At 41.3% G+C, this 16,004-nt stretch overlaps 2 protein-coding genes and 1 long non-coding RNA gene across 6 annotated transcripts; all 3 read left to right on the top strand.

Annotated features, from left to right (window-relative positions):
• The first annotated feature begins 219 nt into the window (after positions 1-219).
• On the top strand, positions 220-4,372 carry LOC118377694 (ras-related protein Rap-2c). Of its 3 annotated transcripts, none has more exons than XR_004824305.2 (4): positions 220-1,423; positions 1,806-2,124; positions 2,928-3,004; positions 3,204-4,372. XR_004824305.2 is itself a non-coding variant. In XM_035764656.2 (4 exons), exons 2-3 carry the CDS (start codon positions 1,349-1,351, stop codon positions 2,082-2,084), a joined length of 354 nt encoding a protein of 117 aa, XP_035620549.1. In that variant the 5' UTR covers positions 223-843; positions 1,157-1,348; the 3' UTR covers positions 2,085-2,124; positions 3,204-4,372. The 3 variants fall into 3 exon arrangements, 2 of the variants coding, with proteins under 2 accessions (XP_035620541.1, XP_035620549.1); XM_035764656.2 differs by lacking the exon at positions 2,928-3,004 and having other exon boundaries at positions 223-843; positions 1,157-1,423; XM_035764648.2 differs by lacking the exon at positions 2,928-3,004 and having other exon boundaries at positions 221-1,423.
• A 1,740-nt stretch (positions 4,373-6,112) lies between these two features.
• On the top strand, positions 6,113-8,119 carry LOC118377716 (uncharacterized). The gene is made up of 3 exons (XR_004824308.2): positions 6,113-6,274; positions 6,462-6,517; positions 7,914-8,119. It is a non-coding gene; the product is annotated as an uncharacterized LOC118377716 (long non-coding RNA).
• A 228-nt stretch (positions 8,120-8,347) lies between these two features.
• Positions 8,348-11,150, top strand: c4hxorf65 (chromosome 4 CXorf65 homolog). Of its 2 annotated transcripts, XM_035764640.1 has the most exons (6): positions 8,348-9,436; positions 9,545-9,631; positions 10,222-10,344; positions 10,476-10,544; positions 10,682-10,794; positions 10,988-11,150. In XM_035764640.1, exons 1-6 carry the CDS (start codon positions 9,412-9,414, stop codon positions 11,075-11,077), a joined length of 507 nt encoding a protein of 168 aa, XP_035620533.1. In that variant the 5' UTR covers positions 8,348-9,411; the 3' UTR covers positions 11,078-11,150. The 2 variants fall into 2 exon arrangements, with proteins under 2 accessions (XP_035620533.1, XP_035620525.1); XM_035764632.1 differs by having other exon boundaries at positions 8,348-9,631.
• The last annotated feature ends 4,854 nt before the right edge of the window (positions 11,151-16,004 follow it).

Below are 16,004 nucleotides of genomic sequence, written 5' to 3'. Positions count from 1 at the left end.
AATAGCTCACTTAATGTTCACACTTCGATTATCAGCCATTATAAAGATGAATGTATTCATTTAATTTACCATCCTCAGCTTGCAGCGAACTGAATCCTGTAAATTCCATTCTATGCAGCATATTTCTATGTGCAACGTTCTATACGTTGCGCCCAACTGTCCCGCCTGAAGTTATATTTGAACCAATGGGAATGACAATAAATCTTCAAGGTGACCAATTACATTGCAGATTTTTCACGATGGTCTTTCCTTGACATATGGCCTGCATTTTGGACAACCATGTAGCGATTCAATGTCCCTACAGAGGACTTAAATATATTAGTATTTGCACCAGCAAATTTGGTGCTCGTCATTTGATTAGATTTGTGAAAGAAAATAAGAGCTGGTTACTTACTAGGTTCCACAGGACATTGCAGCCCAGTGGTGGTCGCGAGGATGAGACAATACGGATACTAGGGAGAGGCCGTGAGGACGAAATTAAGGAAGGGAGTGGGAGGTCTTTCCCTGTCTCGTACTAAATAGCAACCAAGCAGTGTACTGTGGAGAGCATTGGAACTCCAACCCGAGGTTCCTAAACGCTATCTGGCTGCTGAAGTGCAGCTTGCCCGTGATAAGGCCAGGGACCAGCCGTGGTGGAAGTGGCAGACGCTGGCATTGGGCTTTTGCGACACCGGTATGCTTTATGATGTGGTGTGAGCGAGCCACATTCACATGTTCTCCAAAAATGGAGACAATACAAGTCATTATAATATTGTGCATCTTAACTAGCAAGCCACCAACTCCGGTAATGCACCGTTTTGGGGCAGATTACTGATAGAAGCAACAGCCCATATTCATGTCAAGGTAACGTAGTTCTGTTTACTGTCTGAAGGATTTGTCATAAGAAGGCTCCTTATCGAGAGCGAGCATGGAGGGGCGTTGTGGATTTAGCCAACTTTGCTAGTTAGCTCAGTGCAACACTTCTGCTTTTAACTAGATTTTAAATTGTTTTAACTAAACGCATACATGTTAACATTTTAACGGGGAGGTTGATTTGTGCGGGTTTACAGAGTTGTGTTGTCAAGATTTACTTGATTAATGTTGTCACAGGCTATAGCAATCCAGCTAGCTAACGTTAGCTAAGTAACCCGGGTCAAACTCGTGCACCCTAATGAAGGAGTACAAAGTGGTTGTGCTGGGAAGCGGCGGCGTCGGCAAGTCCGCGCTGACTGTCCAGTTTGTCACGGGCACATTCATCGAGAAATATGACCCTACAATTGAGGACTTCTATCGGAAAGAGATCGAAGTGGACTCGTCGCCTTCGGTGCTGGAGATCCTTGACACGGCAGGGACAGAACAGTTCGCCTCCATGAGGGACCTGTACATCAAGAACGGCCAAGGTTTCATACTTGTCTACAGTCTCGTCAATCAACAGTCATTTCAGGTAAAGGGCCTTTATCTGGTGTTACCTGCCAACATGTCAAGGAGCCTGCAACCTCTTGATAGAGTTGTAGCCATGTTTTAAATGGGCCTACTGAGCAATGCCTATTGTATTCATATAATTCTGAGTGCATCATTCCTAAAAACCATTGTTGACAGCCTAATCTCTACAATATAAATCCATAAACCTCTCTTCTACCCCATTTCCATACGTCTGTCCTCTACACTGAAAGTTTAAGATAAACAGGTTAGAAGAGTGCTGCTACTTAACCCATTGATATACATTGAAGAGCAAGGCAGCAATAACTGTTGCGCAAACAGTTCCCCACAGTTCCTGAGAATATCCTTATATCTATCCCAAAATTCCTCCCCCCTTTGCTCCCCAGGACATTAGGCCGATGCGAGACCAGATCGTGCGGGTGAAGCGCTTTGAGAAGGTGCCACTCATCCTGGTGGGGAACAAGGTGGACCTGGAGTCTGAGAGAGAAGTGGCAGGTGCAGACGGTCGGGCCCTGGCCCAGGAGTGGGGCTGCCCCTTCATCGAGACCTCAGCCAAGAGCAAGACCATGGTGGACGAGCTGTTTGCTGAGATCGTCCGTCAGATGAACTATGCCACGCTGCCAGAGAAACAGGAGCAGTGCTGCACGGCCTGTGTGGTGCAGTGAGGAAGTAGGGGACACTGTCCCCTCTACACCTCTCCCCCAGGTAAGAGACTGAAGCACTACACTTTACCCTCCACACACATAGTAGGACAAAGAAGTGTAAATGCACAATAGGCTTGTCACTGACAACGGGCAAGAATTCACAGGTTGTGGGAAGATGTATGGTCGTGGGTAGCAGAGGTGTAGAGTTCATAATGTTGTGGGAAGATGTATGGTCATGGGTAGCAGAGGTGTAGAGTTCATAATGTTGTGGGAAGATGTATGGTCGTGGGTAGCAGAGGTGTAGAGTTCATAATGTTGTGGGAAGATGTATGGTCATGGGTAGCAGAGGTGTAGAGTTCATAATGTTGTGGGAAGATGTATGGTCGTGGGTAGCAGAGGTGTAGAGTTCATAATGTTGTGGGAAGATGTATGGTCATGGGTAGCAGAGGTGTAGAGTTCATAATGTTGTGGGAAGATGTATGGTCGTGGGTAGCAGAGGTGTAGAGTTCATAATGTTGTGGGAAGATGTATGGTCGTGGGTAGCAGAGGTGTAGAGTTCATAATGTGTGTACAGAAAATGTACTTGCGGAGGAAGGGAGATGAGAGGATCAGGGGTGGAACAAAATTACAGCTGTTAGATAAAGCAGACAGGGAAGGGGGTTTGCTTCTCAGATTGTTAAAACCATTGGTTTAGCCTGTTATCATTAGATCAGATGAAGAATGTGGCGTGAAGAACCCAACTGTCTGAGCAGTGAGCACAAGGGCAGAAAAGAAGAGTAAGAGAAGAGGCTGGCAGTGTAAAGGCAGAGGGACCAGACAAAGGAAAACGCAGCATCCTGAATATAAATTGATGTTTCAAAACAGGAAGCAGATTTTCTGCACTGTGTGAGAACTACCCCCTGCCTTCCCCACACAAACTGCAGACACACATACACATTGAGGTATTGGTCGTTTTTAACTGGGTTTCCCAGTTTACATATTGATGAGATGCTAATTTCCTTAACTGTGTAAAGGTCTTAATTACACAAATATGAATATCTTCATACTGTCTCAACACCTAGTGGTGTCTTCAGTCTTTCCTTTACTCTGTCAGTAAGTAAAATAGTACTTTTTTTGTTTTCTATAATCATTATTTGGCAGGATCTCTCCCAACTGGTTCCTGCTTTGATGACCCAGGAACCACTTCAGCTCGATCACACCTTTTGACCTCTCCATCTGGCAGTGTTACCTACAGTACCAGAGAGCAGATTCTTGTCTGTCCATAATCCAATTCAAGAGAGTCTTGAGCCTGCCCAACCTTTGATATCTTGACTATGGAACACATTCACCTGCAGACTCACTGGCCTTCATGGTGACCCGGCCCAGGGAAGACCCACTTTTCAATGTGTAGAGGATAACCTTTATGGGAATGAGGATGAAGGATTGTCTATGGATTTCTATTTTCTCATTTGGGGTTGGGGAGTGCTGGGGCAATGAGCAGCGATCTGTTCAGGACCACAGCAAAGCTTTTTGAAGCTGCTCCGTCATTAGTTCCCCTGGTTTTACTTTTTACTTGTATCGATTTATTAAATCTGGTATCTAATTTTAAAGTAATAACGGACATGCAGGTTGAGGACTCGGGTCAGAATTTAATCAAACCGTGGTAAATGTATGATTGCTGTGGTTTATAGGGCCTAAAACCAACTGTATGGTGGTTATAAAGCAGACCACCCTTCAACTTTCTATTTTTCGATGGGCATGGTCGAGCCAGGTCTCCAAGCATGAGACGTTCACGTTGAGCACTATGCATGTTTGTTTTCTGGTCACCGCTGTGTGGTTTGCTTTAAAGACAGGAGATACAGTTTCCTCTTAGTCATGCAAATGACTAATATGTTACATGGTTTGATCAAATTCTGACCCTAAACCATCTAACTTGCCCTGAACCACATGTTAAACACGATGTACTGAGGGCAGTGTCTGCAGGTTTTTATGCCACTCTTGTACTTTATTGATGAATTGATGAATTAAGGTCAATGATTATTAAGGAACTCCACTCAACTGGTTGCCTTGGTCTTAATTGAAAGGGAAAAACCTGCACACACTAGGCCCTCCATGGAATGAGTTTGACACCCCTGCCCTAAATGATCTAACTTACATTGTTACTTTTGTTTTTGCTTTTCTCATAACCTATTTATTAAAATATCTAATTGCTTTGTTAGCCAATTATCAACTTTTTTTTATATACTTGCTTTTGGGTTTGCTTTTGTGACTTTACAGTGTGTTGTTTTTGAAGATGAGAATTAACAGAGCCTTAAATGATTTCAGTCTTACATTGGTTTCTGTGTGGTTATTGTCTGTCTTCCAACTTTTCAATGTAATTACTGCCATCATGTAGTACAAATCTGATACCAAGATTGAAGAACCCTGGCCAGAGGGGTATCCTAAGAAGCAAGCTAGATCTACTCAGGGTTTTCTAAAGCTAACCAGCTTCAGTAAGCCTCACATTCCAGCTTCATCTGTACTAAGACGGTGGATGTACCTAGCAGGCTCGTAACTGCATGTCGAACGCCAAACTCTTCATTGAGACTGCTGAAACCTCAATGGATTGGGAAGTCTGACACATTTTCATTTGTGCTGAAATCAAAATGAAGGCAACGTTATCTGGCAAATTCAGCAAGTATATATGGAGATGACGCAATCTTTGCGTCTTCTCCTCTTAGTTCTGAAGGATTTGTTGCCGTAGAAATTTACCTGACTAAGGTACATTTGCATGACTGGTTACCTCGTTGAAGGATACCTCTCTGATAAAGTGTTCACACGTTTGGTGTCCTGAATCACTATTGGTAAGGACATGCGCTTATATTTCTGGTTTAGACTGTTACATTATTACAGATGCTGTGATATACAATACCACTCAAAAGGTTGGACACCTACTCATTCAAGGGTTATTTTTTATTTCCTATATTGTAGAATAATAGTGAAGACATCAACTGTGGAATCATGTAGTAACCAAAAAAGTGTTAAACAAATCAAAAAAAGATTTGAGATTCTTCAACGTAACCACCCTTTGCCTTGATGACAGCTTTGCACACACTTGGCATTCTCTCAACCAGCTTCACCTGGAATGCTTTTACAACAATTATTCTACAATGTCTAAAATAGTAAAAATAAAAACCCCTTGAATGAGTAGGTGTGTCCAAACTTTTGACTGGTACTGTTTTGGGGTTTCAACTGGTACAAGGCTACCTTCGGAAGAGTCTTGTGAGGCTGGTGAGTGTCTTAGAGTAAGTAAGCCAAACTGTTCTGGCGGTACAGACAATTTCTTGAGAAGACTGAATTTTAGGATGGCTCATTGAAAAACACTGCTTAAACAGACTCATTTTAATTGGGACTTCTGTATTATGCTAATTTGATTTTGATGGGGGCCTGGACATCGACTCTAGGGGGATATTTACCATCCCTCCACATTGTAAATATGGCACTGGAACTGACCTTTATATAGTATTGTAATGAAACAGGCAGGGAGCAGGCCTCGAACCCTCGACATTCTAGCGCCATCGGTGTGTCCCAAGAGCATGCTCAAGCATCAGAGTTGATATCCATGCTTAATAAACCCAGGGTCGTTACAGTATGTTATGCTTACTTACAGTACTTTCTCATGTTCTTATTTGTATTGTGTTTTTTGTTCTACGTTATGTTATTTTTAGTATTACTTTGCTATTGGATTACTACATCGTTTGGTTTAGAGCTTTCAAGAAAGCCATTTCACTGTACTTGTGCACGTGACATTAAAATGTGAAACTTGGTTTAATATTCAGATTAAACCACTCAAGTGGCCTTAAGGTTGGGCCATTTTGGCTGAGACGAGGCTACTTACTTTTACTTAGCTCAACATTCGTTTAGAATATGGTGTAGGACAGTTAAGATTTTCTATCATGTAGAAAGAATAGTGGCAGCTCTCTAAAATACTGTATTTCTGTCTACAACGTTGTGTTACACACAGTAAGGCCAAGTACTGTCACACAATCAGCCACGAGGGGGCAGCATTATCTTATTTGAAAGCAGATGTTCATCATAGTAGATTCTTCAGCATTTCAGGTGTCTAACAGATTTAAGTATTTTCACATCACTAGCGTAGTTTTCTAAATTGTCAGAGGGATACTACCACTGTTTCTACAGTATTTCAATAATACCACACTTCTTATTCGGCGGAGAAAATGTCGAGGCTGCAGGTAAATCTCAAAATCTCCTTTAGGTGGCAGAGTGATGTATTATTGTGAGTAAATAAAAAAAATGCGAACGTGACGTCAAGCTACTGACAGATGTAAACAAACAATCGATATATTTTGGTACAAGTACTGTAACATTTGATAACATTAGTTACATGCGTAACCATGAAGAGGGTATTTGTTACTGTAGGAACAACGAGCTTTGATGACCTATTTGAACGTGTTACTTCCCCTGAAGCTGTTCAAGTGAGTATGATCTGTGAAAATGGCTACATAAGCTAGCCCGTTCAAATAGACGGTAAACGTTATTGAAGCAATAAGGCCCGAGGTGGCCTGCCCGACGCAACGTGGAGTGCCAGGATACAGCCTATAACCGTGGTATATTGGCCATATATCACAAACCCCTGAGGTGCCTTATTGCTATTATGAACTGGTTACCAAAGTAATTAGAGCAGTAAAAATAAATGTTTTGTCATACCCATGCTATATGGTTTGATATACTACGGCCAAGTACCCAATTGTCATACATGAGTAAAAGTAAAGATACCTTTATAGAAAATATGCTAAATATACTTAAATATCAAAAGTAAATGTAATTACAAAAATATACTTAAGTTGTAAAAGTAGAAATAATTTCAAATTGCTTATATTAAGCAAACCAGATGGCATTTTTTTTTTTTACAAATAGCAAGGGGCACACTTTCAGCACTCCGACATCATTTACAAATGAAGCATTTGTGTTTAGTGAGTTCGACCAGATCAGAGGTAGTAGGGATGACCAGGGATGGATGTTCTCTTGATAATTGCATGAATTTGACCATTTTCCTGTCCTGCTAAGCATTCAAAATGTAACAAGTCACTTTGGGTGTCAGGGAAAATGTTTGTAGTAAAAAGTACATTATTTTCTTTAGGAATGTAGTGAAGTAAAAGTTGTCAAAAATATAAATAGTAAAGTAAAGTACAGATACCCTAAACAACTACTTAATTCGTGCTTTAAAGTATTTTAACTTAAATACTTTACACCACTGGCTCTAATGCTCTGTCTGACTCAACACAAATACACTCTACTTTGCACACGATACAGTTTAGGAAACAATTGTAATTTAACTGTAATATAAGCGAGAAATACTTGTTCAAATACAAAAGATACTTACTGTAAAAGCAGTTTAGGAAAGTTGCACCCAGTTGTATTTTGAGAAACACAGGAAATGTGGGATGGAATGGTCCAGTGGAAATGCGAGTGCACCGTAAGAGGATGTGTCTTAGCCAAGGCGCCGTGTGAAAACCGCCGGATGCAAGCAAGTGTATATTTTGTATTTTTAAAAATGATTTCACGCTTATATGAAAGTTAAGCTCCAAAGGTTTGCAAAACTGTATCGCAAATTAGGAGTATTTCGTTTTAGACAGAGCTTTGAGATTAAACATAGCATCGGGTTTGTAGTTCACTTGGGAGCCAGCTGTGATCAGTAACATCCGCTGAGAACCCAAGGGAGGGCCGGTTGTAAACTAGGTACACCCAACTTGGGTTCATGAGCTCTAGCTAGCCAGCTGGCCTCAAAAACTAGACAAGGATAAGTTGTGTAGATGTGCCATACCCTTTCATTGTTCTATTTATAGTAACGTTTCCTTATCTTTCTTGAAGGTGTTGAAAGCCCGCGGCTATCAACATTTGGTCCTGCAGGTTGGACGAAGCTCCATCTTCGCAGATTCAGACAGCTGTCACAAGCTCACGTTTAGAGGCCTTTAAATTCAAGGATTCCACCGCTGAAGATGTCAAATGTGCCAATCTGGATATCAGCCATGATGTTGTGTACAATGTCCGAAGAAATAAAAAAGCTAAACTACCAAGCCATTTTGCTGGTCTTTTAATGTTGATAATTTATGATAATTTATCATAATGAAATGCCTCTTCTTGTATTCTCAGGGGAAGGTAGTTGTCTGGAGAGCGTTGGTGCAGGCAAGCCACTATTAGTGGTGTTCAATGACAAACTTATGGACATTCACCAGCTAGAGCTGGCCAGACAGCTACACCAAGACCTACTGTACTTCACTGCCAGGTCAGTGTAAATCCTCATGTGCAACTTAATCATGAAGACTTACACTTTGTCAATCTAACATATTGTAGATTTCTGCTAATGAAGTCCCAGAGTTGTCAAACTGATTGAAATTCATTGGGTCAACTTATAAATCGAATTTTGTCTCAAATTTCACAGCAATCTCACTGAGACCTTGAGGACGATGGACCTTTCGGTTCTCTCACCCTTCTTACCTAGACAACCAAATCATTTTGCCAATTTCCTGGACAAGGCCCTTGGTGTTCAATGATTCCAGCGCAGGGAAATATCTGAGTTCGACTCTGTGTTCTTTTATGGTCTCTGGAGATGTTTGCACTCTGAAACTCTCCTCATCTTTGAGATGAACTGGCGGTGGGGTTGAACAGAGGGAAGCCTGGGCCCCAGGTTCTCCTATCAGCATGCAGAGCAAACGCCAGAATGCGACGTCAGTCTATGCAAGACTTTAAAATTAAGAGTTTGTTGAAAGGTCTGGCCATGTTCTATTTCATCTAGTTGAAGACAGGCTGATTAGGCATTAGATGCTGACTTTTTAATGGTGGAAGGGGTATGTTTTCAACTTGAAATGATAGGAAAGACACTCTCGGATGTAGATACAGGGTATTGTAACTCTAATTTCTATGATTTGTTATCAACAGAACAACTTAAAAATATGTATAATTTGATGTGCTGTTTGGTGTGCAGTTCATATATGCTGTTGTCTCGATTATACTGTTGTTGTTGTCTGAAGTGTAATTAAGCTTTTCCTTCACTCCTCGTGACACTGGTCAGCACACTGTAATAAGGCTGGCATAGACAGCAGTGGGGTTGCACTCTGACATGAAAACAAACACCACATCCTGTTCAGATGGAGATTAGCACAGATGGAGAAAGCAGCCTCCAAAATTATAGGATCAAAGTTGTGAAGCCAACAAGAGAAGAGAGCACTCCTGTGAAATCACAATTCATATTATGACTTCATAACCATGTTTCCAATGATTCCAATCCATGGAATGTTTCTCAAAAAGCTTTCGTGACTTTAGGCTTCTCATTATCGCAAGTGACTCCGGTTCCTCAGCTTCCTGAGTGATGTTCATCTGTATTAAACATGGAGGTAAGGCCAAAGTTATAAAATGCATTCCGCTAGTGTCACATTTGATGTTTGCAGTGTTAGAAACTGTATTTCACACAACTTCTTTATTCTCATCCTATCTCCTCACAGACAATGAGCAGTTTCTGGCCAACACCAACTGCCCCGTGGTTCTCCTGCTGCAGTACATGAGAGCTAAGATGGGCCTGCCGGAGACAGGTGGGAGTTCAGGGGGAGGGGGGTCATCAGGAAGGGTGGGATGGGGGGCCTTAATGATGATGACAGCTTCCTGATTGAAATGCTGCTGTGCCGATCGTCTCTTACAGACTAGGGGGGTCTTGAGTCTATCCTAAATTTAGTTTCACTGCTGTAACTAAAGCAGGGAATGTGGATGGAGAGCGCTGATGTGAGAGTCAGGGATTTGGTTGGGGTGGGGGGGCAGCGGCATGTGAGTGGGGGTTCACCGGCTGGTGTTAAATATTTCACACTGCTCAACTCGAAGGGTGTCTGCTTACACCTGCTGGGTCCTGCCACACTTACCACTGTGTTGCCTCTAAGCCCAGAACCAGCGCCATGCACTAATGAAGCTATCTATCATTACCACTCTCATTAGCACTGAGATTAATGGGGCTTGCTGATGAGTGGGTTTGTCTACCGCAAGACTATCAGTAGTAAATCCTGCACTCTGGCTCTGCCCCTCATCAGCCATCTTTATGTTATGCTACATATTCAACCAGTTTTGGCTCTTTCTCTATATACAGATAGATTTGTCTTAAATGTGTGTGTTTGTGTGTGTGCGCGTGTTTCAGAGCTGGTGGATCTGTGTGATGACCGTGGGGCTCTGAAGCTTCTCTTTCTGTCCCAGCAGCCTCAGGAGTGTGCCAGCCGACTACTGCCTCCCCGCTGCTCCCTCACATTCTGCATTGTTAATCGTGAGTTCTATACATAATAGAAGTAGAACCAATGGAGTGGAGAAGGCCTCTATGAAACTATTCCTAGTTACCAAAAATATGTTTCTATACATGGCTCTTCTTTGTTTTGAAGTTTATGTTTATCTTATCAGGAAACCCAAAGGATGGTGCCTATATTTCTATCACCCCCTTAGTGGCCAACCCAGACCCTGCATTTCTGGGTAACAATAAACTCTGCTTGTTAATTATGTGTGTGCATTCAGATAAAGTATTTCATGTGTGTCTTCTGGAGGATTGATTTGTTTACCCATTGTCTTAGCGTGTGTACATACGTTGTTCCTGTTTGTATGTGTATCAGAGACTCTGCAGACTCAGACTGACAGCCTGGAGAGGGCTCGTCTCAGACAGCTCCGCTCTCAGGAGGACCGCAGAGCCATGGAGGCGCCCTCTCAGACCCAACCCACACAAACCGTGAGTATGTGTGCTGTGTGTGCTGTGTGTGCTGTGTGTGTGTGTGTGTGTGTGTGTGTGTGTGTGTGTGTGTGTGTGTGTGTGTGTGTGTGTGTGTGTGTGTGTGTGTGTGTGTGTGTGTGTGTGTGTGTGTACACTCCACCAATTATTTGGACAAATAGAAGATTGCCAACTTTTGTACTGTGTTCCACAGGCTAAGGGCCGGGGCCGTGCGGTACATATGGACACCCCTGATGATGAACCCTCCAATCGCCGAACTGGAGGCAGGAGGAGCAGGAACTGAAAGAACCTATCAATTTTACAATAATTGATGTGCATATAAATTTTGAAATGTAATAAAGTGGACACTGAATCTATCTAAGTCTACGCCAGCCAATGGTCATTAGTGTTGAATAATACGGTAGATCAAAATAGAAATATGACTATAGATCTAAATAGAAATCTGTTATACAATTGCTACGCTCCCATGTCTAATACGCTTTATGTTCTGAAAGGAAGATAGTTTTAACATGGTCCCTTGAAGTTAAGCGATAGATGATGTCACCTTCTACTTCTGTGATTGGTGGGTATGAATACCTGTTCCTTACCAAGCTTTACCAGTTGGGATAATTGGATGGAAATGACTGAATTGGGATAAATATATTTAGAAAGGGTGTGAAATCGTGACTGAAGCTCTGACATCAGTGTTTATATTCAGTCCCTCTGGCTATCTGCCAGAGGGACTGAATGAGGGGTGTGACAGTGTGCCATTCTCTTTTCTGAAGGTTTATTTAGCCACCTCTGGTGGGTGGCCTGGCACTTTGAAACAGGAAGTTGTGGGTTAAATGCCAGCAGGTGGTTCCTTCCAGTGTTTGTGGTGTACCATCTTCTAAATTATGTACAAAGCCTGGGTCAGATGGTTTTAATAACAGATAACTTCCCTTCCTAGAATCACTGGATTATTTTCTTAATGTATGTCTGTGGAAGGCCTAATAACGTTTGAGGAACAAAGGCCTTTGGGATTTTGTGATGAAGTTCCATTTGAAGTTTAGTTTTCATTTCATTCAACTGGTTTTTACCCAAACTGAAACAAGTACTGTACTTGTTTGGTCCTTTCCAAAGTGATTACCTCAAGAAAAGGAAGAAGGAGGCATGTTATAAGTATTTGAATAGGGCCACTGTCAGGCCATACAGCTGTGTCTTGCAGATGGCCTAACCACTTGCTAAATACTGTGGAAAAAAATAGGGAAGAAAGAGAAACAGCTGAGCTGTTCTTGTAAAAGGTTACATTGAGAATCTAGACATCATTTAGAAAGTGGAATGCAACATAAAAAATACATTTTCCATGCCATTATCTAACTCGGAATGCTTGCTGTGTGATTCTTCTCTTTGATTGAGAATTGATTTACCCAATCTCTAGAACATCTACACTGTATATAAAAGAACGAGCAGTATACACTGAGTGTAAAAAAAAACCATATTGAGCACCCCCTTTTGCCCTCAGAAGAGCCTCAATTCATTACGGCATAGACTCTACAAGATGTTGAAAGTGTTCCACAGGGTTGCTGGCCCATGTTGACTCCAATGCTTCCCACAGTTGTGTCAAGTTGGCTGGGTGTCCTTTTGGTGGTGGACCATTCTTGATACACACTGGAACTGTTGACTGTGAAAAACCCAGCCTCTTTGCAGTTCTTGACACACTCAAATCAGTGCGCCTGACACCTACTACCATACCCCATTCAAAGGCACTATATATTTTGTCTTGCTCATTCACCATCTGAATGGCACACATACACAATCCATATCTCAAGGCTTAAAGATCCTTATTTAACATCCTTATTTAACCTCCCCTTCATCTACACAGATTTGAAGTGGATTTAATAAGTGACATGGATTCACCTGGTCAGTCTGTCATGGAAGAGCAGGTGTTCTTAATGTTTTGTACACTCAGTGTATATGCTATTTCACTTTTTATCCAGCAAATATCCATTCAATATTTCCATTAGCCTACTTTCTTGCTATAGTATTTAGCATGCCATGTAATAGTTACATCACTTCATGAATTTAGGAGATGAGATAATGGGGTCATTAACTATTCCAATAATTTTTTTAAGTCTTTGCCCTTTGCTGCAAAACAGCTTGGTCAGGTTCCTATCAGATTCGTTGAGACCACATGACAGCTTTATGCAGCCCTTTCACATCACAATCATTTAATATTTAGACTTGACCAATCATGGAATGTTCTAACATTTAAAAAAATAAATGAAATTGCCCCTCCAGTTCAATTGTGGAAAGGTTGCGCTTTATTCTGATTATTTAGATTAGAGTTATCTGGTTCAGACTGGTCTTGCATGTCTGCCAAAATGGCTATCACATGATGTTTTTGTGGACATAACTGTGTGTTAATCTAGTATGTATTCAGGAGTTAGATTCTAGCAGCTCAGTTTTTCTCCTCTCGAGTTTCTCCAACAATTACAACTGTTATATCTTGCACATTCAAAGGATATTCAAACTTTTGAAAGTAAAGTCATATAAAATATGTCATGGTATTTACATGTGCGAGGTGAAATAAATATTTCAGGCTGGTGCAATTTCAGTAACCAGCAGACCATAGCTCTAAGGGGTGTGCTGACAAGGCTGACTTGTCATTGCTCTGAGCTTGTTTTGTGTTTTTACCAGCTGTAGAATGAGAATGCTTGTACACCAGTCCCTTCTCCCAGTGGAACTGGGGCCACAATGACTGTAAGCTGTCATCATTAATGGGGGTGAATATTGGGTACTGTCTCCCTTGCCATTCACTGGCAGTTGATTGACTCCCTGAACAGATGACTCAGTCCATGGCAATAACTCCTGATATTATATAAGGCCCTAGACCTTAATCAACTCCTTGTTCTAGAAAAACAGGCGGACGCTGATGATATTGATATCGGTTCCCTTTATGGGAGAATTAATATAGGCCTTAATGTGACAGCTAATGAACAAATGACAGTTAAACAGAGGTCCAGTGAAATGGGGTGGCCTCATCCTTCCAGAACATAAACCAAACAAAGGGCTAACTACAATTTCTAATGACTGTTGCAGTGACATACCTGGAAAATATTCAGACCTTGGATGTTTCCTTGGAAGTAAACGGTTGCCTTTCACTCTCACACTCCCTGTAGGTCTCTCACCTCACCTCTCGACCTCAGCCTTGTTGATTATGACGTATTGCTCCTGAGGGAGGCCAAGAGTGTGAGAAGCTACTTTTGGCAATAAAAACAAACCACATATAAAATCTTTAGATGGAATTACATTTACCTAAATCAGAGTTTATTCCTTTTATGCACAGGATACAGCAGGTGTAGAAGGTACAATAAAATGCGACAATGACATACTTGCAAGCTCTCCTTTCAACATTGCAGTAACAGAAAACAAAAACTCAATTGTAGTCTTTTTTTTTTGTCTCAAAGGCCCACCTTTTTCTTTAAGACTGTGGAAATCTAATAGGAAGAGTATTTTATCAACAGCAAATGTTACAGAAGGTAGTGCATTAGGAGAGCATGTGTATGTCTGACAAATGGGTGTCTTTTGGGAACGAAAACATTGTACATTTTAGCAGGACATGATTGAATGATGACCAGATGACTGTTTTAGGACAAAAGCACTATTCATTCAAGACCTGTGTGTGGACTGAGTTAGTCCAAGCTGAAAGCAACAGGGGGGCAGAAGGTCAATAAAATAATCATTAAATCAGAACGCAATAGTCATTAGTTGATATCACATGTTTGGGGAGAAAGCAACGATACTTGTTTATTTCCAGACACCAACAGCAGGGAACAATGGAATGGCTGTGATTTAACCTGGCATTTACAGATGGGGCTCTCCCACTTCTTGGCCAAGTTGAAGAGGCAGGGAAAATGTGTTCTAAGTCAGTGTTAGCTCTGTGGCTCTAATGACATATGCCAGAATCTTGGTCCACTCTCTCTCAAATGTGTTTACTTGAACAGGAAATATACATCGATTCTTTTACACAACAACCACTTTATACTAGGCCTCACATTCAGTTAAATGGATTGAGGACCTTGCTGCTGTAGAATCTTGATCTAGTTAGAAAAATATTGGCTCTTTTTAAGGGACTGATATAATTTATTGTCCGACCAAATAGTATAATCCCAGTGGTGCTCTAAGATATTGGTTTTCTCCAGGTTGGAGAGCACGTTGGGCTCTGAGACAAACTTAGTAAATACAGACAGGAAAGAGCACTCCTTGGCTTGAGTCCCGCCTGGGGCCCTGCTGACAGTGCTATGAAATGGTGAGATTTTATGTAATAATTTAATATAAAAAATAAATGTATTACCCTGTCTATTGTTTTCTCAGCCTGTTTTGTTTCTCCAGGCATTTCCTGGGGGTTTGAATTATGCCAGCCATTATGGAGTTCTGGGCAAGAGTGAACCATTTCATGTTTCGGCTTCTGTACATTGTATACTGTATGTTTCCTCAGATGAAGGCTATTCTACTGTCAGTTAGATGGTTTGTTATTTTTCTATAACGCAAATATATTAAATTGTGTAGGAGGATAAATAATGATCTTCCTGGCACATTTGTATTGAGTCAGTGTGTATGAGGCAACTTCTACAGACAATGTTAGTCTAAGATTTCCAGGCAAGCAAAAGGGGTTTGGTATCAGATTCCCCACAAGAGTAACATCGTTCCCTGGTCCTTTGCCCAAATAAAATACCACCAATGAACCTATTAGACTTTGAAGCATCAGAATCTTGTAGTTTTCAAGTTACTGTATATCATATTGTCACAAGTGCAATCTCAGATGTGTTTCATTACTGCTTTTTAACCACTTTTGTGTTGCTCATTGTCTGTTTCTGTGACGTGGATTCTACGTGGAAAATAGTTTTGATTTGAAAAAAGTAAACTGTTGTTTTAAGGGTGATATTTCTACCACAGGATTATGTCAGCATGGTAACCAAATGAGACAAACCTTGTATAAAATATAAAAAATGTGTACCTTTGAAACAATGTCAGTTCTTTACAGTTATGTACGTCGGGTAAAAATAGTCTAGGCAGAGAGTTGATTTATCTACAGCTACCCTTTGGTCTCCCATCAGGGTTTTAACCAAGCCCAGCTTTGATATTTGTCACTGACTATTACCAATGTGCTATCGTGAGAATGATTGTTGAGAGCTCTCCACTTAAAAACCAAATGTACACTGTTGCTATCAAAGTCATTTCAAAAAGGT

Source organism: Oncorhynchus keta, chromosome 4 (assembly GCF_023373465.1).
Source record: "Oncorhynchus keta strain PuntledgeMale-10-30-2019 chromosome 4, Oket_V2, whole genome shotgun sequence".
Taxonomy (NCBI): Eukaryota; Metazoa; Chordata; class Actinopteri; order Salmoniformes; family Salmonidae; genus Oncorhynchus; species Oncorhynchus keta.
The sequence above is the reverse complement of the archived record's forward strand: the minus strand, read 5'-3'. Positions and strand labels throughout refer to the sequence as shown.